The sequence below is a fragment of the Typopeltis vanoorti genome, chromosome 1 (assembly GCF_054136105.1).
Source record: "Typopeltis vanoorti isolate ZY-2024b chromosome 1, IOZ_Tvanoo_1.0, whole genome shotgun sequence".
In the NCBI taxonomy this organism is placed as follows: Eukaryota; Metazoa; Arthropoda; class Arachnida; order Uropygi; family Thelyphonidae; genus Typopeltis; species Typopeltis vanoorti.
In genome coordinates this window covers 191,136,219-191,160,952 of record NC_143549.1, presented here as the reverse complement: position 1 = coordinate 191,160,952, position 24,734 = coordinate 191,136,219, and the positions used below count along the sequence as shown (strand labels likewise).

Here is a 24,734-nt window from a genome sequence, read left to right as displayed (position 1 = left end):
ATTAATTTTTAAATAAACCTGATCATGGTTTCCGACTGTCTTTAAAAATCAGTCGAGTTTTTGAAGCATCAATAAATATCCGGGGAAATTTAAACTGGTAAAGAATAATAATCCGGGGGTCGGAATGCGCTTAAATTACTTTGTCTTTCTAATTTGAATTTTTGAAACTTGGCAGGTCTATTTGGTTGGGATTTCGGAATATGTTAAACTGTTCCTGTGCGTATAGTGTAATGTACGTTTATTCATTTGTAGAAAGCTAAACTTTTTCTTTCTGTTACAATTTTCACTGCTATAAATAAATGAATAAAATAAGTCCTATAATTTCCTTTTCTCTCCAAAGATAGTAGGCAAAGTTCTTATAAACCTAAGTAGCTTTCTGAAGAGAGGTTAGTAATCCGTCTCCATACCTCAATCCTTCGCAGACTGTGAACCTAAGCAACCCATGAATAAAGGCTTTTCAAGTAGAAGAGAGACAGAGAGAGAGAGAGAGAGAGAGAGAGAGAGAGAGAGAGAGAGAGAGAGAGAGAACTGCCGACATGCTTAGGGCCTTGAGATGATGGCAATTGTCTGTTTTAGAAGAGGGATGAAAAATCCGAGTTTTTTTGAGAAAAAAAAGTCCAATATGAACGTCTCGAAGATCAGCTAACTCAGAAACGGGCAGAAGAATGACTTAGAGAACGTTTCGCTAGTTGGCAACTAGAATTGAAGATATATATCTTCAAAAAATCGTAATGAAATAATAATATTAATTTCACATTTATAAAAAATCTTTATTCTGCTTAATACAAAAGGAATACTTACCAAAAATACCTCCAAAGAATAACGTCAATGTCAAGATATTATCAGCAAAATAACACATAATTGCGCCAACTGAGGCAATGGTAGCACCTGATAATGCTACCTTTCTTATTCCAAAATGACAGATGAGAATGCCTGAGGGCACTCCTAAAAGACAATACAAGTTAAGAATATAATTTCAGATATTGTGTTATATGAATGATGACCATAAATTCAGGATAAAAACGGAGTTAGCGATAATTAATTAATATTATAAGGCACTTTTGTATTATGAAAAGTATTAGTCATCTCCATTAAAAACAAGTAAATCAATCTCACTTGAAAAGGTAGAAAACGTTCCCTTCCCCCTCAAAATAACGAAGAAAATAAACTCATTGCTGAAAAAAATTCCATGCCAAATGAAGAAATGTTTCACCCATGTCCACGGAGGGATTCAAATCTGCTCATCTACAAGCAATGAGCTTAACTACAACATGTGATGAGGAACCGGAAATGTTACTCTCTCTCTCTCCTACTGGCTGACTGACGATTGCCCCTCCCCACACAGAGATTCAACAGCTAGGTAGGTGGTCCTTTACTTAATTTAATCTAGAAGCTCTGGCCTAGAGAATCCATTGATGCATGACAATAAGAACGGATATGCTCTACCTAATTGTTTCTGGTGTACATTTTAGCTCTCGTGTTTTCATCTCTTCACGATGTCAGCCATAATTTATTTGGAATGGTCCTTCTTCTTTTGCTTCTTTTTCTTTTCGTGTCATTCCCATCCATGAACGATCGTATAAGGTAGAAGGTTCGATACGAGTATGGGATATACGTAATATGAGATACAGATCAACCATAATACGTTATTCAATAGGTTCTCCCACCGAGCTATTTGAAATTATCTTCACCTGAAATCATTTCCATATATCCATACTCTTCTAATCCATAGTCTGGTAGTTGGAAATATATATATATATATATATATATATATATATATATATATTAAAAAAAATTGAATGACTAGAAACCGAAAAAATGAAAACAAAGTTTATTAGCACGACCAGTTTCAGCTTGCATCAGTCTTTTTCAGGTGCACATTAAAAAAATAAATAACGAGTCAAGTACAGAGGATATAACTGCAAACATCACGGAAAGTTAATGTATATATATTCAACGATGAAAGGCTGAAGTCTCTCTCTCTCTATATATATATATACACACACACACACACACAAGGTGTCTCAAAAAATGTATACACACTTCAACAGCTCATAACTGAGTTAATTTTCGTTATTTTGCAGGTTTAATGGATTTGAAATAATGGCTGAAACCAGACTAAGCTTTGAGGAAAGAAAATTTATCCTAAAATGCTACTGGAACTATGAAAATGTAGTGGAAGTGCAAAGACAGTTTAGAAGAGAATTTCAACGAGATCCACCTACGAGACTTAATATCACTCGAATTAGAGATAAATTTGAAGAAGATGGAACTGTTCAAAATGTCTATAAGCTACGTTCAGGGTGACCACGAACAGCTACGAGCCCCGCAACAAAAGAAAGGTTGATTGAAACGTATCGTCAAAGTTCAAGAAAATCTGTGCCACAAGCGTCTCGTGAGATGGGAGTATCAAAATCAAGTGTCCATCGCATGTTGAAGCGTAGTCATTGGAAAAGTTGCCTTCCAACTTTGTACACGCTCCCAACGAAGAAGATCCGGAGAGGAGAATGCAGTTTTATGAGTGGCACTTGGAAAAATGTGAAGAGGACCCACAATTTCCAAGGCGAATTGTGTGGAGTGATGAGGCCACATTTAAATTAAATGGGTCAATTAACCGACACAATTGCACCTACTGGGCACCTGAGAATCCGCCTGTTATGGAGGAACATTATGTAAATTTCGGCTTCTAATGAAACAAATGTCATAAACAGTTGACAAAACACTAATAAAGGTTGCCGCTTTAGACAACAAAAAGATACAACAGGTAGCGCCACTAGTTTCTTCTATTTTCGAAAAGTTCGGTTTCTTTTTTGGAAATAGGGTGTATAAACAGTAAATATTTTTCGGCACATGCGAATCATCTGAGATACAATAATAACAAACTAGATAAAACAGAAGAGAGAGAAGAAAATATGAGTGTTGATTAAAGAGAGAGAGAGAGAGAGAGAGAGAGAGAGAGAGAGAAATCGAAAAATTTACAGCTAGAAGAGAACGAAAATATTAAAAACATCTGAAATCGTATCAACGATGGTATAAAAGTATCAACAAAAAACTAAGTTGGAATTCAAAGTGAAATACATCGTAAAAAAATGGTTTAATGAAGAATGTGAACTGTAAAAATAAAATAAAATAAATAAAGAAAGAAAGATAGAAGCATTTGGCTTAATAACAACTGATATTCATGCTGCTCACAAAGAGAGCAGTGAGGAAGCCAATAAAATCAGACAGCAAAAAATTGGCCGAAATACTGTATATATTTACTTTTATAGTTGTCATTTTGTAGAACCTCATATTGATTTATTCGGATATACTGGTCATATCCTGTTAACTTATTGGGAACTTATTAAAAATGGGAGGCGTTGAGTGAGTAAAGTTTTTGCGTGACTAGTCAGGTTTTGCATAATTTATAGAGCCTGGTATATACAGAGGCTGATGAGGAGGTTCGGTACCCTGTAATTTATATATATATATATATATATAAAAAAAAAAAAAAATGCTCCTCCCTAGCAAGAATAAGCTGGCTAATAATGATACTATCGTGACCTCTTCTAGATCTTATGTCCACGTTAATTTATAACTGTAATGTGTTTTCGGCTCATTTTTCTAGTATATTTCCATAAAAATATGATACTACAATATTCTAAATCGCTAATAAAAGTTATAAAATTTAAACATAGCGTTTGGAGACAACTCACCAAGGAGAAAACAACGCTTCACATACTGTTACGGCCATGTACTCACAAACAGATCGAGTACGCACTCATTGTAATATTTACTAAATGTAAAAACCAGCTTGTAAAAAACAATTAAGCAGTGGTTAGAGAAGAATTAAGTGATTGGAACTTCAAATATTCATATTTTTTTTAAAAAAAGTATTTTTTCTTAAAAAAACATCCATATTTTAGTTGAAATGTATTTTGAATTTTATCTATTTATGTCTAGAATAACTTAAATTCGATACTATTATTGAATCAATTTTGGAAATAAATAAATAAATATGCCGATGCGGTGAACAAACAACATTCTATTTGAATAGAAGTCGTTTTCGCATGTTAATGATATTGCTGATTGATTTATTTTTTTATATGTGAATAAACTGATTAAAGGCAGGAAGCTAGCTCAAAATGCGCCATTGTAATGCGTTTTCGGCTCATTTTCCTGGTATATTTCCATAAAAATATGCTGCTGCTGCAATACTTTAAATCGCTAATAAACTTTAACACTAAGGTTATAAAATTTAAACATAGCGTTTGAGACAACTCACCAAAGGAGAAAACAACGGCTTCACATACTGTTACGGGCCATGATGCATCTCTCCTTGTAATTCCATAATCTTCTGTAAGTGCTGCATAAACTATTCCATAACTTCTTCCCAAACCATATAAAATAAAATAGAAAATAAATGAAGAAAACACAATTACCCAGCTCCATCCTTTGTCTGGGCCTTCTTCCCGAAAGGGCAACATTGCTATTTATTCTACTAACGCCTGTGTACATTCAATTAATAGGAAAAGCTTTCAGGGCGCATACTGTTCTATGAAAACAGGAGTCAGATTACTATAAATGTACAACAAGTGATGTACTCAGTTAGGCGACACATAAGCCTCTGTTGTAGATTGAGAGAGAGAGGGGGGGGGGAATAAAAGGGAGAGAGAGAGAGAGAGAGAGACGGAAGAATAATTAAAGGCAGGAAGCTAGCTCACTTCATAATAGCCATTTCACTGACAGTATCGCTGTTCAGTTTAATCCAGTAACACTTCCGCTATCGAAGGAAATACGGTTATTGTAGGAAAACAGATTTTCAAATACTGAAATGTACTGCCAGGCAAAGAGTTCATCACGTGTTGGAAAGAATGCTTTAGTAAACTTAATAATCCGGAGATCGCTAATGGTAAAGGGAATCACTCGAAGGGAAGGGTTGGCATTCCTCTCCTCATTTGTTAAACTCTGAAGTCGTATTAAAAATAGCATAAAAGTAGCAGAAGAAAACTCAATTGGAATTCAAAATAAAATACAGTGTAAAAATGGTTTAATCAAGAATGTGAACTAGCAGTCAGTAAAAAAAAAAAAAGTGTTTATTAACACAGAACTACAGTACATTGCGGATACCTAAATGCTCTATAGCAGTTATAATTACAGTACTGTATATATGTGTAATACTGTATATATGTAAAAAAAAAAAAAGTAGAAAAATAAATAAATCTAAAGCAACCACTACCGTCAGCCTTCATAGAGAATCAAGGAAACAGACACACAAATAGAGGTGAAATGGAAAAAAATAGTAAAATCGTTTGTAAAATGAGAACCTTTACTCATCTAAACGCGTAATCACAGTACCAGATGAAAATTTGGAAATACTATCTATCCTACCTGAAGAAGTAAAAATCGCCATCCACAATATGAAAAATGATCGATCACCAGGAATTGATGGTATAAAATCTGATGAATTAAAAATGGGTGGACAAAAACTCTTTAAAGCTTTAGCAAAAAGGTTTATCCGATATATACAATTAAGGAAAGTACCTACTGAATGGAAAACATCAAAGACCACAATTCTGCATAAAAAAGGCAATAAAGAAGACATCAGTAACTACAGACCCATTTGTCTATTAGCACACACATATAAAATATTCGCCAGAGTCATCCTAAACCGAATACAAACCTCCATCAACGAAAATAGCTGCAAATAAGAGGCTGGTTTCAAAAAAGCCTTTTCAACAATAGATCACATTCAAACTATTACTCAGCTAACAGAAAGATGCAGAGAATACCAGCTCCCACTTTGTCTTCTTTTTATAGATTTTAAAAGGCATTTGACACTGTCGATCATAATGCAGTATTCCAAACTTTAATAGAACAAGGCGTAGAAAAAGCATACATCCAACTCATGAAAGATATCTAAAAAGACGGCATAACAAACATCACCCTTTTCAATCGCCCGATTAAAATTAACTTAGGTAGAGGAGTACGTCAGGGTGATGTCTTATCACCTAATCTCTTCACATCTACTCCGGACAGCATCATTCGAAAAATTGACATGAAAGATGGAAGAAACATTGATGGTGAAATGTTAAATATCCTATTATTCGCCGATGATGTGGTATTAATATTTCACTCACCCAAACTCTTAGAATCAATGCTAAATAACATAAGCCAAAACTGCCAAAAAAATTGGATTGGAAATATACCCGGACAAAACAAGATGGATGAAAAACAAATATCATACATACAAAGATCATACATACAAAGATCATACAATCACTCTAGAATCTCACACCATTGAAAAAGTTGAAGAATACGTCTACCTCGGCCAGTCCATAAAAATGAATAATGATATAACAAATGAAATAGCAAGGAGAAAAAGAGCTGCTTGGATAGCCTTCAATAAAATAAAATCAACAATCACTAACCAAAACATAGATATAGAAATAAGAGCCCATTTTTTCAATAGTCGCATCTTACCAGCATTAATTTATTAATTTTGGCAGTGAAACATGGAACACAACTTTAAAAGAAGAACAAAGCTTAATAACAACTCAACATGCAATAGAAAGTAGAATGTGCAATATAAACAAAATAGACCACATAAGACACACAGAAATCACGAAGAAGTCTGGACTCGCGGACATAATAAAAGCAATAAAAGATGGCAGGACATCTCGCCAGAATGAGAGACAACAGATGGACAGTCAGCGTTAAAAACTGGTATCCTAGAGATACCAAAAGAAAACCTGGAAGACCAGCCTCAAGGTGGGAAGACCCAATGACTAAGAAAGTCGGAAGAAAATGGAGAAGAAAGGCCCAAGACAGGAATAACTTTACGTCCTGCAGTCATGGAGAAATCCTGACTGAAATCACAGGTCCATCAAGGTAATCAAAGTAATATATGTGTATGTAACATATATTTATAAATTTAATAAACGAAAATATTTGAGGCTTTTCCATTTATCATTAAATGCCGCCTAAATAATAATAATAATAATAATAAGAAGAAGAAGAATTGGTGCGTAGTGCTTTTCTCGCGCACTCACCATTTTATTTATTTATTTTTCGTTCTTGGAAATAAATATACATCTAGTTACGGCGAAATGGACTCGCCTACGGTGAATAAAAGTCATTAGCAGATTAATTTCTTATTTATTGTAAGATGTGGTGCAAGGTGGGCGAGACGTCAATCATTTTTTATTGCGTTTATTTTGCTATTGTCCATCCAGGCTGAAAATTTCTCGGTTTCATTGGCATTTCACGAATAGTTAGATGTTCTACTTTTCCGTTTATCTAAAAATATGTTGCAATCCTAAATCTGACGATATTTTGTAGATTTGCTTCTTCGGCACCAAGAAAGGTGTTAGTTTAGCTGGCAGTTGATCTACCCTTTATCGCCAGAAAGCAAGTGGTTTCTAGCTGGTGTCAGTAGCTGATTATGTTCCTTTGAGGGCCCTAGGAGCAAATTTGTTATAAGACCCTTTATGTTAAAGGGTTTTTTCTCTTCCCGATTCAAATCGTCTTTTCATTTTAATATATTCCAATTTTTTTTTCTATATGCAATAAAAAATAAAATAGAAAATAAATATTAGCTATCTAAAAATATATTAGAAACTAAATAAATATAAACGTTCACTAAATTTTTAGAGGCATATTATCTCTTTGCTATGTAATTTTTGAAGTCTCTGTAGACGTCGAGGCCCAAGGCGTGCGCCAATTGGATAATCCGCCACAAGCCGGTGTATATAAACGAAAGTGCATAAAGAAAACAGCAGAGAACTGATGCCATCTCATGTTTCGAAAGTTATTATTGTGTGTAACAATTGGTTCAATAATTGTGGAAAAAATAGTCTACTTATTTGTACCAAAGGTCGATTATGTAAGTAACCAGCTGAAAAGAGTTAATTATGACTAGAATCGAACATAGACAGTGTCTTCTAGTATCTTGGAATTTCCAGAGCTTTAGCTACCTTAAAAATGGTGTTAGCAGAATGACTTTACCCTAATGTTTCGGATATCCTAAGTGATCTAGTATTTTATCTGGACGATTTCAATCGAAGGTGAGTTAGCCGATCTTATACGGAGGTATCAGGGTTTTTTCTCCGGGAAACTCGGGTTTTTCATCCCGCATACAGACAAATCGGCCCTTCAGATCACACGCAATTTACAGACAAAAAATATTAGTTGTGGTAATGGTGGAGGTGGGAGGTAGATGGCATTGATAGAGATGATTCGTAGTAGAGGTTCGGTGTAGTGGTTGAGACAGTTGTAGGTGTCCTCCCGCGATGAGTCTTCGGACTCCTTGGAGGTGTCACGAATAATAATAATAATAATAATAATAATAATAATAATAATAATAATAATAATAATAATAATTTACTTCTCACCATCTTAGTAGCTGGATGCGCTGTCTGTGTAGTAGGTGAAAGGTAGCACACAACCGTTGCTTTCTCAAGTGCCTAATTCTAATTAGTATTTTTTGTGTGAAATTATGTTTGTTGTATTTTTTAATGCGCCAAACGTTTGTGAACCTATAGTACATCAGCACCTTATGATTCAGGGGTTTTGATTTGTTTATTTATTTGGTATTTTTATATAATCCAGAAAGCCTGGTCTAGAGACCAAAAATTGAACTTATTTTTCCCAGCTACTTCAAATCTCTAATAAGCAGTCTTACACCAGGTCGAGTATCCTAAAATTTATTTCCAATCTAAACAATTACAAACATTCATGCCAGTGAGGATTTAAATCCTCTCTGAGATGGATGTAGCTGAAAAGATAGAGGAATGGATTCTCATGAGGGTGTCTTGAGAAAGTATTGTTCAGGGAGAGGTCGGAAGTGAAGGAACAAAGTGGACTGAAAAAAAGAAAAATTATAAAGTAAGGAAAGAGTTGGGTTAAACTGCTAACATTCTAAATAGGCTTCACAAAACAAAGTTGCTGTGGTTCGGACACGTAGCCAGGAAAACTAGTGGTAAGGAAGGATGCAGGTGACTGCAGATATAGGGAACAAAGAGGTGAGGAAGTGGGAGATTGATCACACAAAGCTGAATGTAGCCCCCCCCCCCAATATCTTAATTTTAGTGGAATAATTAACAGAAGGTGTGAGAGAGAGATTGTGAGAGAAAAGGGGTATTGCGGTTTATGTATACTCATGTCAGAAGTGTTTGGAATAAGTGGACACATGGTTAGCTCAACTTGGCCAAAAATTGTACATTGCGGAGACTTAATTGAGTACGGCTAATATAGTCATTGGGATAGAATGTAGCAATTTCAGAGAGGACAGAGGGAAAATGGGAGGTGGGTTTGCTAATGATAGCAGAATAATGGAAGCCAAAAAGAACAGGACAAAATTTCCTACAAGATGAAATATATAACTGGTGGCTGCAATAAGCAAGGGGCTATAAGGGAGAAAGTAGACCGCATGCATTGGTAAATTAGCACAATGAATTCAGGTGGAGTAATTATTATAGGGGGAATTGCAACTATGGAGACAGACTGGAAGGAGAAATCGTCACAGGGAGAGAATGAAATGGAATTTATGCAACTGCTAAGAGCTAATTACCTGAGAGAGAACATGTAATGCAGAGTACATGAGGTATGAGAGTGTACTGGATCTGGTCAAGCATCAAAGAACTTAACAGTTATCAATCTAGTCACTTTGCCTCTCCTCGGGAAAGACAATCGTGTATCCTTTATTTGGAAGATTGCCAGACATCCAGAATTTTCTGTTCAGAAGGAGCATATGTGGAAGATTAGTATCATTCAAAACAGAATTAAATAAACAGTACATAATGGACGAAGAACAAATAGGATTCAAAAACTGAAGAGATACTAGTTACACTATCTTCGTTCTTTAGAGACAAGCAGATTTGAATCGAGAAATGTCTTTTTTCTTTTCTTTAATATAGCAAGTCTTTGTCCGCACGGTTAGCCTGGTGCTATACGCTTTGCAATTTGTAACTATATGCCTGGGGAAGGAGTGTCTTAGGCTCGATTCCTCGACGACGTGAAGAGCTTAAGAATCTTTCTCAGCCATAGCCAAGGTGTCTGGGCGTGGATAGCAGGGTTTTTCCCCAGTTTATCTAGTTTTTTTTTTTTTGTTTTTTTTATCCCGCAAGCAGGCAAACCGGCCTCTTGAACACATACTGCTACAGTCAAAAATACATTCCCCCAACCCTCGGCGACAGGCCGGCTGGGGGTTGTACTAACAAAAGTCGTATCTACGTAACACGCGAATCCTGCAATAGAAACGTGGAAAACACGCAAAGGAAGAAGAATACAGCAAGTCTTTGATTCGGTAGATAGAAATGACATGATGGAAACATTGCATAAAAAGAATCGAAACCACACTTCATTAGTATAATCAGAAAATGCAATAAAGACACATGACAATAGTAAAGTTTCAGAATATTGAAACAGATAAAATTCCATCCTAGAGGTGGGGTTTATGCAAAGTTCCCCCTTCACTCCCTATTCGTTCAACTTGTTCCTAGGATAGGTGATAGGAAAATCCGTTGAGAATTTCCTGGGTAAAACTATCAGTGGAAGAAACATCACCTTAAAATATGTATAATGTCATTGTTCAAGATAGCCAATAATTTGGAAGACATAAAATCAGTGATTTCTAGTCTAAATCTAACCAACAACAAATAGAACTAGGAGATAATTCTCGTTAAGATAATAATTATGGTAATATGCAGAGTGAAAAATATATCAATGCTACAATAAATAATAAAATAATAGAACGAGTGGACAGTTTCAGTTATCTCGGATCATTAATCCGATGGGGGAATCATTAATCACTGAAGATCCAAGTTGTTAGTCAACAGTGAACAAGTTAAATAAAATACGGAGAAAGAAAAAATAGTCATAGCCTAAATATTAAACTCTCCAACTCAGTGGTGAACCTTCTGGTGGTACTGTATGGAGCGGAGGGGAAGAGAGAGAGAGAGAGAGAAGATCGCTGTCAAACAAGAATAACAAGACACATCAAAATGTTTTGAATCAAAGTGCTTAAGAAGAATTGACGGAAAAAAGTAGACGAAAAAAGGCAAATCATAAATTAAGAGCAGAGTTAGGCTACACTGATAACATCCTGAATAGGTTTGCACCAAGAAAAACTATTTTATGTGCTTTATGGAAGGGTTGGAGACGACCAAGGAAGAGGAAGACTGAGTAGAAGATGGCGTGAAGCCTTAAATACCCACTTAAGCTTGACCTCATTACAACACATTGGCGCACCCAGGGAGGGGGGGGTCCTTCCCCCTAAAGAAAAAGGGAAAAAAGATTAGAAAATTTTCCAAAAATCTTTTCATAATTAAAATTCTTTTTTTTTTTTTAATTTATGTTGCGCCGTGTATTCTATTTCTATACTACTTATGAATTAGCGATCACATAAGGTGGGAATACCCTCTGGCTCTCGGGAATCACGGCCGCTGTGAACGCAAGACGAACGAAGTAGTGCTCGAGCGCTACTTCGTTTGCCCGAGCCGAGCCAGAGATTACGGGTATCATGGATTGGCGATCAGTGCAGATGCTCAGTCATAATTCGTATGCAATGGGTAGTGTGTATTCTCAAATCGTCTACTCAACTCGGCCCCCCAAGATTAAATCATGAGTGCTTGTCCCCCCCCCCCCCCAAGATTAAATCTTGAATGCATCACTGTTACAACAGATAGCAAGGTTATCAGTGGACAGAACCCAATGGAAGAAAATAATCCATGGAATACTAAACCATCTTAGAATGGACTAGAATTAATATGTGGAATTACAAAGCAGATGATTATGACAAGCTAAAGAGTCAACTTGCAGCAGTGCCATGGCATAAGAACTAAAAGGGGGGGGGGGAGTTTGATGTTAGTGGTGCATGGGAGATGGTCAAGAGTTGTTTCGAGAAAGCACTATCAAAATGTATAACCTAAATCAGTAAGGAGTTAAATGGTGAATGGCATCATCCATCAGAAGTTGCAGGCAAAGAAAAGGTTGTGGAGGGATTATAAAGAAAGAAAAGTGATCAGCATTCTCATGGTCAGTATAAGGCACAGTCACGAAGGGTGACCTGTATGGTAAGGAAGGTTTTTCCCTCTCATAATTAACTTTATTATAAAGCTAATTATGAGAGGAAGCTACCTCCTGATTAGTACAAATGAAACTTAAAAGAGTTCTTTTGCTATGTGGCATGTAAAAGGAGAAATGACTATGGAAGGATGACTAAAAGTGTTGATGGTAAGGAGGGAAGAGAAGGAAACAAATAGTCCACTTACTGAGTTATCATTTTGCAAGGGTACCATCGAGGTAGTGATATTGCAAAATGATAACTCACTAAGTGAACTATTTGGTCACTTACTGAAGGACAATTATAACGAGTAACATAGTTTGGTGAGGGTGGGGGTTAAATCTAGCCATAGTGATTTGCTTTTTATAATAAGTGGCACTTGGGTTAGGTAAAGAATATGGCTATCCAGTGATACTGCTAGACACAGGAAGTACTGATGGTAGGGAGGTAACAGAAGGAACTAAATAGTCCACTTAGTGAGTTATCATTTTGCAAGGGTGCCATCGAAATATATTGTTGTGTCACCTTTTCTTAATAACTTTGATATCTATGCTCTTTACGTTTATTCTCCCCTTGGTGTCCGTGGTACTATCTAAGTACAAAGGGAATTGCCTTGGGGTAGAGCCAAAATCCAAATGTAACAAAGCTTCTGAGGTTCTTCTTCTCATAAAATCCTAAGACATTTATTTGTTTTCGCTGCGCCAGTTAGGACAATTAGTTTAAAGGAAAAAATCTTAAACAAGAAGTGAACACCCAGCTATACCTCAGTGACTAACAACCGTGCAATCGTGACCGCAGACACGCTACTCAAATCTCCCGCTTAGGTTCGCATATTTAGCAAGTGGTGCATCGTATAATACTAACAAACAACTGAATTAGAGTAAGCAAAAGATTTATTTAACATTCTAACATATACAGTTCATGGAAGTTTGGGAAAGATCATTTCTAAACTACAAATTTATGTGCTATCATAGTTATCAAATACGAACAGTAAATTCTCATAACCCACATAGGATTAACAATAGAGCTGTTCTATATCACACATAAGATCCTCATAACTCTCTTAATTAAAACCTAGTAAACATACATTATCACTTTGTATTCACACATCCTAAGGTTATAACTTTTTAAGTTACACTTGGCTACTTTCACAACTTATAATTTGCTACTGTCCTGAGTTTTATCTTTGTTAAGTCCTTAGATCTTGATTCACAAATCATTCATTTACACTATTTAACAATAAAATTTCACGGTACCGTATTATAGTTATCTCCTGTGCTTGTTCCTCTCTTTTAAACCTCTCTTTTAAATCTCTGCATCCTCGTCCTTTGACCCACAAATTGATTTCTTTGTGCTGGGATTGGCACCTGGAATTCCTCGCTTATATGCTGGCCCATTCGTTTCAGTCGGTTATGCCTTCCTTTCAATAGGATTCTTGGGGCAAAGTCACTCTTTCGCACGTGTTGCCTTTTTACCTACATTCTGAGGCCTCTTCGCAGACTATCCTTTTCTTCTGGAGTAATGTGATTCACCTTGCGACGCATAACCTTTCCCGTGGATACGCGGCATCTACCGTTTCCGTCTACCAGGCATCAGGGCAGAGATTTCCCCTAACGCTCTCGAACCGTTCCTCCACTCGCGAAGTCCACACAACAAAACCAAAACCACCAGAAAAAAAAAAGCCTCGTGGGGAATTCCTAACTCTTTTAAATCTCTGCATCCTATCGGCACCTTCCGTAATCCCCCCCCCCAACTCATCGATAGCGCTCAACACGATATCTCTCGGTGGAGGATTTCTTCTTTTCTGCCTACTCATCATGTGCCGTGTGCACACGATATGCTTGCGGCAACTTCCTTTAATCCTGTGCTCTTGGCCTTGGATTACACTACAATTATCGTTAAACATTGTGAGTCATTCATCAAGGCTTTGTCTATCTAATTCCTAGGAATGGTATACTGCTTAATCATGCTATAACGTTCTTTTTCACTAGTATTTTACTGCCAATATTTAACTAGCTTAAGTAATCTTTCTATATAATGGAATCACACTTCTTTCTTATGCATTTTCACAATTATTATCCTTTTGTTTAATATGTACAATTTTGTTCACATATATGCAGTTTACACTCTTCGATGCAAGAAAATTTTCTATTATAGGTTCTTTACTCGTTAAATTATGAAAGAATAAATTCTCTTAGGAATTTTATCAATCACAATTTAACAATATGCTTGATGTGACACTGGGTGGAAATAGAGGTTGATGAATTAGAGGTGCTTGGGATATTGCAGAACCTTAATGCGATCAAGGCCACGGGATTATATGATATAACAACATGTGTATTACTAGAATGTGCAAGGGAATTAATACCTCCTCTGAGTAAGCTGTTTAATTTAAGTATCAGTTATGTGAAGATGCCAGTGGAGTGGAAAGAAGGGAAAATAGTCCCACAGAATAAACGAAGCTGCAAGACATAACTGGCAAATTATAGTGCAATAAGTATCTCAGAGTAATTGTTAAGGTATTGGCAAAGTTGGTAAAAGACAAAATTCAAGACTGAGTGGAAAGGAATATGAGACTTTATAACAGGAAACAGATTTGTGAAGGGTAGTCTAGCCATAGTAATTTGCTTTTTATAATAAAGTGATACTTGTGTTGGATAAAGAATATCACTATCCAGTGATACTGCTAGACTTTGTAACAGCACTAGACACGACCTTACATGGGACTGTGTTGCATAAATTGGAATAAATAGAAATGGATAAGAAGGTGGTGATTTGGACTGGAAGGTGGAAGATGGACAGATGTCAAACAGTGGTTTATTGAGGAGTTAAATCTCTACTGGTTAGTACGGTTATGTAGGGATTTGTACTTGACCATCTACTGTTTAATTTGTGCACCAATCTTTATAGAAAATTATTAAAGGGAAAATATTAGGTTTGGTAATGATGCAAAGCTGAGAAGGGCTGGAAAGGTTTGATTCATTAATAGTTGGGCTTTCTCTCAGTGAAAGGATTCATGACTGGCTTTCCACCAATTTTCAAAATGATAGATGAAAAGCCACTATATCGGACAGTTTATATTGGAACAGCTATGTGGAAATTATTCTTCTACATCACATTATTGTGATATGACTACTTCTCTCTCTGGTTCTCGGATATAGTTACTTTACTACGGTTCCACTAAGACGTGGTAACAATCAAAAAGATCCATCACTGGCTAACGAAAATCATATTCAGCTTATAGAAACTTAAATTAAAAAAGGACTGAGAAGATGTGGACTTCCATGCAAAAACTTTCGTCTGCACATCCCTACTAACCACACTCTTACTCAACTCCCATGGATGATCCCTAGTTCTCTGACATTGTCACATATTAAAATTTTTCACTTGCATCAATTTCATAAAACTCCTTTAACCACACTACCGGCCAAGTTATCATGGATGCAAAGTGCTTATTATAATTGTAATGCCATTGATATAACATTGAAATATATGATGGATACGAAGCGTATGTGGATGCGTATTTGATCCATAATGGCCGGTAAGGTGGTTAATATCTTAAAAGTTTCTGTCATGTGTCCTCTTTTCTCCTATCAACTAAATTTTGTAACCCACAAACTTTCAATATCCTCGTAGGGAGAATTCCACAGACCTGTTACCAGCTTGGTCATTCGTCTCTGAATTTTTCGACCACCTCCTGGTCCCCACAAAACCCAGGTGACCGAATCTATACACAATATTCAAGATGTGGCCGAATCATAGCCTTATAAAGAGCAATAATGACTTCCTTATCTTTACTTGTTAGTGTGATTTTCAAATAAAATAAAAATAAATAAATAAATCAGTTACCCTATCAATCTTTTGGAGACTGAGTGGGCAGTTCAATCTCCATCGGTAGCCAATCAAGAAGCTGGCAAACAAGTGCTGCCATCTCTCGGTACTTAACCCTAACAAGATATGTTATTGTCTGAAATAATGTGGGTGCTACGGTCAATTTTCTTGAGTTTATGGGATAAAAAACCCGAGTTTACGGGAGGAAAAACCCGCTTGCCAGAGATCGATTAACTCGGAATCGGTCGAAGAAAGGCTTAGAAAAAGTTCCTCCAATCGGCGACTAGACTTGAACTGCAGTCTGACTTCAAGCGACCAAGCACAGAGGATGCAAGTGCTACTTCCACTGAGCTACATAGGACTCGTGTGATTTTCAACATCCAAGTAATTCATTGAGTTATTTTACAAATTTTTCTAAGATACACTCTGAATTACAACTCTTTGTCCACCATTATCCCCAAGACTAATCAATATCCTGCAATTCATTACCATTAATTAGATACACTATATGCAACTTTTTGAATTCGAAGTGCATATCCTTACATTTTGCAACATTAAATTGACAATCATTATCCTTTGGCCACAATGTCAATTAATTTAAATCATTCTGTAGGATATCTGCATCGCCTTTATCAGCTATGGCTCTACTCATCTTTGCATCATCAGCAAACACTGAATATCCCCTCTTAAGTTTTTCTCTATGTCCTTGATATAGAAATTAAAGAGTAGTGGCTCTAGTATCGAACTCTGAGGTTCTCCAATAGTCACAGCATTTACCAAGATTCCACTCCACCATATACTACACCCTAGTGTCTGTTCATCAGCCACCCCTATCTATACTACTAGCCTCATAACATTCCCATTTGCTCCAGTTTTTGTAATAATTTTCCATGTGATATTCTGTCAAATGCCTTGAGAATGTCGAGCAGCATCATGGTGTAGCAATTACCTTTATCCTTAAACATCAATTTATTATATGGTAGTATGTCAAATCGAAAAAAAAATCAGTAACGCCTTTTATGTCCGTGTAATGAGCAGGTGTGCCCCTATCTAACTTCGGAGACTGAGTGGGCAGTTCAATTTCCACTGGCACTCAATCAGTGATAGCTGGCCCAAGGCTATCACTAATTAAGCAGCACGCAGTGAAGAGACGGCTCAAAAAGTGCCTCCATCTCGTTGTCCCTAACACAATATATTTTTATGTCTGAAATAGTGTGGGTTCTACGGTCGAATTTCTTGAGTTTACGGAACGAAAAACCCGAGTTTCCGGGAGAAAAAATCCACTTGCCCGTGCTAGTGAGCGACTAACTCGGGAATCGATCGAAAAAAGGCTTAGAAAAATTTCTTCGAGTTGCAGAGTAGATTTCATATGAAGTCTTCCTTCGTGCGGTCAAGCTTCATAGTGTGCAAACGCCACATCCACTGAGCTACACAGGCTCCCAGCCTGTTAAAATACTTTTGAAAAATCAAGAAGTATCACCTCATTCACTGCTATTTAGAAATGTAGTCGCCTTATTATGAAATGATAGTAATTTAGTAAAACATAACTCCCCTTTAACAAACCTATGTAGATCCCTATACAGAATCTTTTCCTTTTTCATCCAATCCTGTATTCAAAAGTTAACCAATCTCTGCAAGACCTTAACAACCATTCCAGAAATGTAAACTCGTCTGCGATTTGAAACTCTGTTTGCTGCCACCTTTATGCAATAGAATAATAATGCCCTCTTTCCACTCATTAGGGACTGTTAACGATAATAGACTCTCATTAAACAACGAAGTCAATGGAAGTGTCAGTTCCTTAGCACATTCTCCCAAAACACGTGGTGAAATTCCGTCCAGTCTAATAGCCTTATTTAAATCAAAATGGCTTAAACTGTCGTAGACATCTACCTGAGTTACCTTCCAAGATCAGAGTTGAGGTATTGAATCCTGAACTCCATGTTTTCTTTGAAAGGTATCATTATCATCACTATGAAAAACCCTTAGCGAAATGATCACTGAACAACTCCACAATACCTTCTTTGAGCACGCTTGCGCCATTTCGATCCAGCAGAGTTATCTTCCCATAATCATTTTTCCCTCCTTCTAGCTGCATAACAGAAACACTTCCTAGGATTTTTCTTGCTCTGTTTTTCTAGTCTCCTCTCATAATCTAATTCTGCCTTTCTTTTTATACTCATCTTGACTGCACTTTGTAGATTTCAATTAACTGTTCACCCCTTCCAAATTTATGTTTTCTTCATAATCTTCTCTTCTGCAATTAGTGCTTAATTTTTTTATTGATCCATTTAAAACCAAATTTGATAATCTTTCTGATTTTGGCACACAGTTTGTTATTGCCATCATCAAATAATTCTTAACTATGACCGACGGCACATTAATCTCTTTTCCTTCGAGTTCGTTTTCCCATAGAACTCCTTCAAACTGTTTTCTGAGTTTACCATAATATTCTACCCTATAGTTTCACATGTATCCGTTTAACTTTTTATATTTTATCCTAGTCAGGACTATACGATCACTGTCACGAAATGGTGGCAATTTGATATGGTGATTGATAATTATATTATCCTACGTTATTATTTAACCTTCAATCACCAACAGTATGAGATGGCAATCCCGTAAGAAATTTTCAAGAAAACTCAAGAAATTCTCTTTCCTATCTCCCATAAACTATTTCCAATTTATATTTCGAAAATGGAGTTGTCCCATATTATAACGCTTTTTTTATGATATATTCACTAATTTATATGTTCTCTAAAAATACTATACCCGTTAACTTCAATTCCAATCAAGATATAATTTCCAGTCAACCACGTTTCTGATATGCGTATTATTAGGATTATCATATTTCTTGAAAGCAAAATACAGACCAAAATGTAGACAAAAAATGTAAATTAAGATGAAATGTTTACCTTCAAATAAATATTTATTCACTTTAATTGTGCAATTTATATTTTTCAGAGGAATGAACTTTGTTTAAAAAGTTGTGTAATTTTTTATCAGTTCATAGAACTCCGAGAAGTTCGCACCTGAATTCACTTTTATTGAAAGGAGCCATTTAGTGTTTTCAGTTAAAAGTCTGTTTCGATTAGCAGACCAAACATTGCTCATTCGAAAAAAAAAACTCTTTCAAGTGATGCTGTTGATCTTGGCAAGCACAAAGGAACTCAATCAGCTTTCCAAAGTGTTGACATTCACGCCCATTTGTTTCAATCATTTTGAATACCTTAACCCATAAATGAACAACACTCGAGGTGGCTTTCTGAAATTTTATATTTCCCCCCCCATCTGACTGCTTGTTTTTCTCGCTTTTCCTTACAGTATTATTTTTATAATTGAAACCTCATCAAAAAGTTGTCTATGTCAAAATTTGCTTTTTTTTCTGAAGGAGCTATGGAATTAAAAAATTCTGCAGATGCTTCAACATCTGGCCACTGAAGCTCAAAATCCCGACTTCATTGTATCCAAGAAAGCTGCTCTGTAGCTTGAAGACCGCATTTCCATATTTCTAGATAAGAGATACATTTCTCATAAAAATTCAAAGTATGCTTTTTAAAATCTTAATTTACGTCTCCTTTATTGGCATACAAAGACAGCTTTTGCTTGCAAAGCTGGTGGATGAACTTGTTGTCTCTCTAAAAAAATCAGCTAACGCCTTTTTATTCCCGTATAGGGAGTAGGCGAGGCCGTTTAGCCCTATCTAACTTTTGGAGACTGAGTGGGCAGTTCAATCTCCACTAGTAGCCAATCAGAGATAGCTGGCCCAAGGCTATCACTAATTAAGTAGCACATGCAACAAGTGCCGCCATCTCGTGGTCCCTAACCCTAAGACAATATATTTAATGTCTGAAATAATGTGGGTTCTACGGTCGATTTTCTTGAGTTTATGGGAGAAAACACCTGCCAGAGATCGACAAACTCGGGAACCGGTCGAAAATAGGCTTAGAAAAATTTCCTCTAGTCGACAACTAGATTCGAAGCAAAGTCTTCCTTCGTGCGGTTAAGCGCCACATCCACTGAGCTACACAGGCCTATGTTGTCTCTTCTGGCTATTAATTTTACTTTCAATTCCTTCTAATTCAAAGCTACCTCTGTAGCTGAAATTTCGTTTTTTTTCAAAAGTGACACAATTCTTGAAAAATTTTAAAGCTGCCATGAAGAAACGATGAGTGGATTTTTAAATCTGATGAGTTTGGGGCAAGAATTTCACACTGTGAAAGGGAGTAAGATTTCAATCCTGACCAAATGAAAAGAATCTTTTAGAAAAGGTAGCAGACTTAAACATCTTATAGTACTGTGTGGCAATACTTTTTTGTACTCAATGTACTTGGCCAGCCTGGCTGGCCGAGTAATTAGCGTATCCCCTCTCCAGTCAAAAGGCTGCGGGTCCGAATCCTGCCATGGACATGGATGTTTGTGATTGTCTGTGGAAATACTAGCGGTTTAATCGGCGATAGATGGCGTTGGTGTAGTTGCGGTCAGTTGGTGGTTTGAGGGGTGGAGACAGAGTTGTAAACCAGGTGCACACCTTCGATGAGCCTTTGGACTCCCTGGAGGTGTCAAATAATAATAATAATAATGTCTGCAAACTCGCAAAATTCTTTTAGTTTTTCTACTCTTACTGTAAAAATGTGAAAGTGCCTGTATATTTTAATTATAGTCATTTCGAAATCAAAAGGCACTTGATTTCGGAATGACCATTGTACACAGTTAATTCCTAAAATAGTTTTCTGCCCATTTCTTACTGTAACTTTGTATTAACGTTAGTTTTGCCCTGCCTCCTCCTCCCACAAAATTTGTATTTGTGTTATCTGCAAAGTACGATACTATTTTATTTTATACACGAAAGTTTTTAAGGGTTTTATTCACGTGTTGGGTTAAAATATCTGCTGCCTCTTCTGTAAAATAATGAAATTCTATCAATCGTACTTTCATCCAAAGCGTGGAACAAATATTCTAGGGAACAAGTTTCATATCTAGTCTGTTGGAGGCATCTACAGATAGAGTAATAAAATTGGCAGTAGTTAAGTAATTTTGTATTTTATCCATTACAAAAGCCGCAGTTTCGTTATTAGCTATGGCCTCTGTTTTAGTTCTGGCTCTGAAATAATTTGGGTAGTAAAGTTTTGAGATAAGTTTCGACTGACAGTCACATGATTTAAAACTTGATCGTGTACAACTGTATGAAAAGAAAATGTAGCTTCTTTAGCTGCACGAGCAGAGTCGTCAGATTTCGGCTCTTTGTTTTTGAAAAATGCATCGAGTGTCTGATTAATATTACCTACTCTTACAGTCTTTTGATGATTTGAAGTGTCTTTGTGTTTACCAATGTCTAGTTGGCCACCAAATCCAAGAGAAAATTTACTGTTGCACAAAAAACAAAATGCAGTGTCACGCTCTTTATTCTCTGGTTCTAGCTTCAGAAATTTAAATTCACTTTGTGATTCTGTCCATGCGGTTAGCCTAGTGGATTTGCGCTTCACAACCATATTCCTGGGGAAAGAGTGTCCTAGGTTCGATTCCTGTCGCCGACGTGAGGAGCTAAAGGATCTTATTCAGTCATAGCAAAGTTAGCCGGTCTTGGGCGTGGACAGTAGGGTTTTTTCCGCCAGTTTTTCTAGGGTTTTTCATCCCGCAAGCAGGCAAACCATCCCCGCGAACACACAGGGATACGGCCAGGAACACTTATAGGCATAGGGTGACCATCCTATCCTCGTATTTTGGTTACGAAATCCAAGCATGCTTGGAAGGTTGCGGGCCTTAAAGGACTGTTAAAGCCATTGAGATAGATAGATAGATTTGTAATTCTGTAATAAAATGACACTTCTTTTATGAAGCCTTTCTTTTGACATCACGGATTATTTTAAATACCTATATAATCAGATCCATCGCAGGTGCAACGTATTTTATCTGAATATTCACAATACCACCGAATAAATTACACAATACAACTAAAACTGTAAGAAGAGGGAATAGGGATAACGCAGGAATTAAATCATGTGATTCCCCTATTTCTATGTAACAAAAATTCCTACGAAAATCGTTGTTTTATTTAACCTTTTTACATTTTATATTAAAAAAAAAAAGATATTTCGTTTATTTTACCGAGGGGTGTGCCTATTTGTTTCATTCCGCTAGTGGACGAGAACAGACGTATTATTTTAGTTTGAGCCTGATTAGATTTTATACAAGGTTTTTCAGGAACCTCACATTGCACTGGCGCTGATACAGTATGATTCCTACTGTTTCCCCCATCTACATGAAAAATGCACAAGGTTTGATGGCCGTATAGGTCCCATCCGAAACGAGGACCAGTGGTGGATTTATGGTATTTTATGGAGGGAGGTTTTCACTCTGTGGCCCGGTGAGTTCTTGACATTCCTTTCCCCTTTTAGTAGGGCATTACAAACTTGATTTACTTAGCTAGTAGACTTCGGCGTGAGTCTACAGGACCTATTAATAGGCAATAAGCCTACAGGATTGCCAAAACAGACATACCTGAACAAGAGGTATATCTACCGAGGCGCTCTTTATGGACAACGCGGACGATACTATTCAAGCCTTTAGCATTGACCTGTTCAAGAAGATATTAAAAAGGTTTAATACAGAAGTCCCGAGATTTATAAACATATACGCCCAGGTCAGTGATCAAAATGAGAGGATGAGGTTAGAGAGGGCGAATTCACAACTGTCCCATCGCCCAAGAACCCTCGACAGATTGCCTCCCAGTGCACAGGCAACCAAAAGACAGAGGACTACTAAGATCTTATGGAAGAAGTTCTAACACCACAAGTTTCAGAAGATAAAAAAGAAAAATCCCACCAGTGATTCTCCATGACAAAGAAAAGTAGGTATCATTTTCAAGATGAACAAAACATCAAATTCTCCAGGACCAGTAACACAGATGAGGGAGTTAAGATTGATTCCACCACTGTCTCAGATTATCGCAAAATGATAAAGATGCTGGACAATTCCAAATTGCCCTTCACGCCTTCGCACTAGCAAGTGAGAAAAATCTTAAAGTGGTCCTCAGACGGGTTTCGGGGGTATCACAACAGATGAGGGCACTGCCGATCTCATTAGTGAAGGACGTACCCCAATCAAAGTTAGCAGAATGCTGAGATCTGACAAAAGGCCAATGCCTTTAGTACTAGTAGAAATCAGCAACACCAGAAAAGGATATACGAAGTGACAGATATCTGCAGGCCGAAAATTACTACTGAATGTCTATGGAAAGGGCATTTGCAGGCCAATGCCATAGATGCCAAAAATTTGAGCATGAACAAAATTTGTGCAGAGCAGCCTACAGATGCCTAAAATATGGTAAAGGACACCAGACCAGCTCCTGCACTATTTTCCCAGAGCACATCGGCCCAGCTCCTGTTCTTCACAATAAAGAGCAGATAGACGCTGCTGTAAACAACCTAACCAGTCAAATAAAAAAAAAACAATAACGTCAGTCACCCGAACTACAGTCTTTCACCCGATCAGTCGGGGGATCCGACTGATCGGGTGAAAGACTGTAGTTCGGAATTCATGAGGAAATCATGGTGTAATCAGATTAAAAATCAAACCCAGAAAGAGGTAGCATAATACAAGAGCCCCCAAGATAAAACAACTCTGAATAATTGAAACAGAGAAGTCCGTGAAGCTCTGCAAAAAACATCGAAACCAAGATCGGGAACCAAACTGCCTTATCTAAACCAAGAGGTTTAGATAAGGTCTAAACCATAGATCTAAACCATAAGGTCTAAACCATATCATAACCATATCATAAGGTCTAAATCATAAGGTCTAAACCATAAGATCTAAACCATATTACAACTTCATCTGGAAATTCTTGAGAACCCTTTGCACTAAAAGGCAACTTATACTCCCAATTCAGACCAAGAAGGGAGTAGCCCACACTGAAAAAGAAAAAGCAGAAGCTCTAGTTGACAGCTTGGAAACTCTATGTAAAGCCTCTTATGAAAATCTGAACATCAATCTCGTCTACAAGATTCACTGCCGAGTCAAGTAGGTCTTAAGACAACAAAAGGATAACTCAGAACCTATCACATCCACTTCTCCATCAAAAGTTACAAATAGGATAACCCATTTGAACAACATCGAGGCTGTAGGTCCAGATGGAATCACAAACAGAATAATCAAACTACTCCCTAGAAAAATCATTGCGCATCTAGTCAACATAATCAATGCCATCCTCAGATTCCAGCATTTTCCCGTAACTTGGAAGACGGCGTATATTAACCCAATCAAAAGATTGGAAAGAACTCTCGACTCCCGGAAAGCTACAGACCTATCAGTCCTCTATCCAACCTTGGAAAGGTTGCAGAAAAACTCATCCTTACGAGACTTCAATCAGCAACGGATAAATTAGGTATTATTCCAAACGAGCAGTTCGGATTCAGAAAAAATCGAAGCATTGTACATCAAATACACTGAACGGTCGAATATATCACAAAAGGTTTCAACTGGAATCTTCACACAGCTGCGGTCTTTATAGATGCTGCGCACGCTTTTGTTAAGGTGTAGCATCAGAGTCATCTCTAGAAACTCATCAAATTGAATATACCAATTAATCTAATAAAAGAAATTGACAGATATCTCAAAGACAGATATATGCAGGTCAAAATAAATGAAACTGTATCAACCAGATGCAAGATCCCAGCAGGTGGTGTGCCACATGGCTCACTTCTACCCCCCCTGCTATTTTCTATCTACATAGCTGATATCCCTCAAAACCCAAGTTCAACAATCACTGCATTATATTTAGATGATACTGCTTTATTAGCAAGATCTCTCAGCCCCAAACTGGCTACCAGAAAACTCCAAAGCAGTATTCATACACTGGAAG

The 24,734-nt window shown here is 36.9% G+C and overlaps 1 protein-coding gene across 1 annotated transcript in view; it reads right to left on the bottom strand.

The window, feature by feature from the left end:
- Positions 1–4,466, bottom strand: part of LOC150110722 (monocarboxylate transporter 9-like) — a 34,389-nt gene extending 29,923 nt beyond the window's left edge. The window contains exons 1-2 of the mRNA XM_090406225.1: positions 4,265–4,466; positions 802–945 (exon numbers count right to left, since the gene is read on the bottom strand). Of these exons, the coding sequence (XP_090262351.1) occupies positions 802–945; positions 4,265–4,466 (346 nt within the window). The remainder of the gene's footprint in view (positions 1–801; positions 946–4,264) is intronic.
- Positions 4,467–24,734: the final 20,268 nt, after the last annotated feature.